General features: G+C 34.3%; 1 protein-coding gene across 1 annotated transcript in view; it reads left to right on the forward strand.

Annotated features, from left to right (window-relative positions):
• Nucleotides 1-171: 171 nt before the first annotated feature.
• Nucleotides 172-324, forward strand: part of LOC119594686 (RNA cytidine acetyltransferase-like) — a gene marked incomplete at both ends in the record, with an annotated part of 2,260 nt that continues 2,107 nt past the window's right edge. The window contains 1 exon segment of the mRNA XM_037943742.1: nucleotides 172-311. Coding sequence (XP_037799670.1) covers nucleotides 204-311 — 108 coding nt within the window.

The following is a 324-nucleotide window of genomic DNA, read 5'->3' on the forward strand; positions in this document are numbered from 1 at the left end:
CAGGGATATCCATGAAAAGCATATTGATTTCTTCTTATGCAGTTTTTTAATGTCTTTTTAGGCTATTATCCTTATGTATATCACGCATACTTGAACCATATGAATATGTAGTTAATATTTCTGATACTAGCTACTTGTAGTGTTGACCATAAATAATTTTTTCTTTTACAGATCATCTACTATTCAGAGTCAACTGTATCATTATGGTCAAGCGCAAAATTGACAACAGAATACGTACCCTCATAGAAAATGGAGTGGCACTTGGACACAGAACTCTTGTTGTGTTGGTTGGAGACAAGAGTAGAGATCAAGTTAGTGTTCCTG

This window comes from Penaeus monodon, chromosome 34 (assembly GCF_015228065.2).
Source record: "Penaeus monodon isolate SGIC_2016 chromosome 34, NSTDA_Pmon_1, whole genome shotgun sequence".
Lineage (NCBI taxonomy): Eukaryota > Metazoa > Arthropoda > Malacostraca > Decapoda > Penaeidae > Penaeus > Penaeus monodon.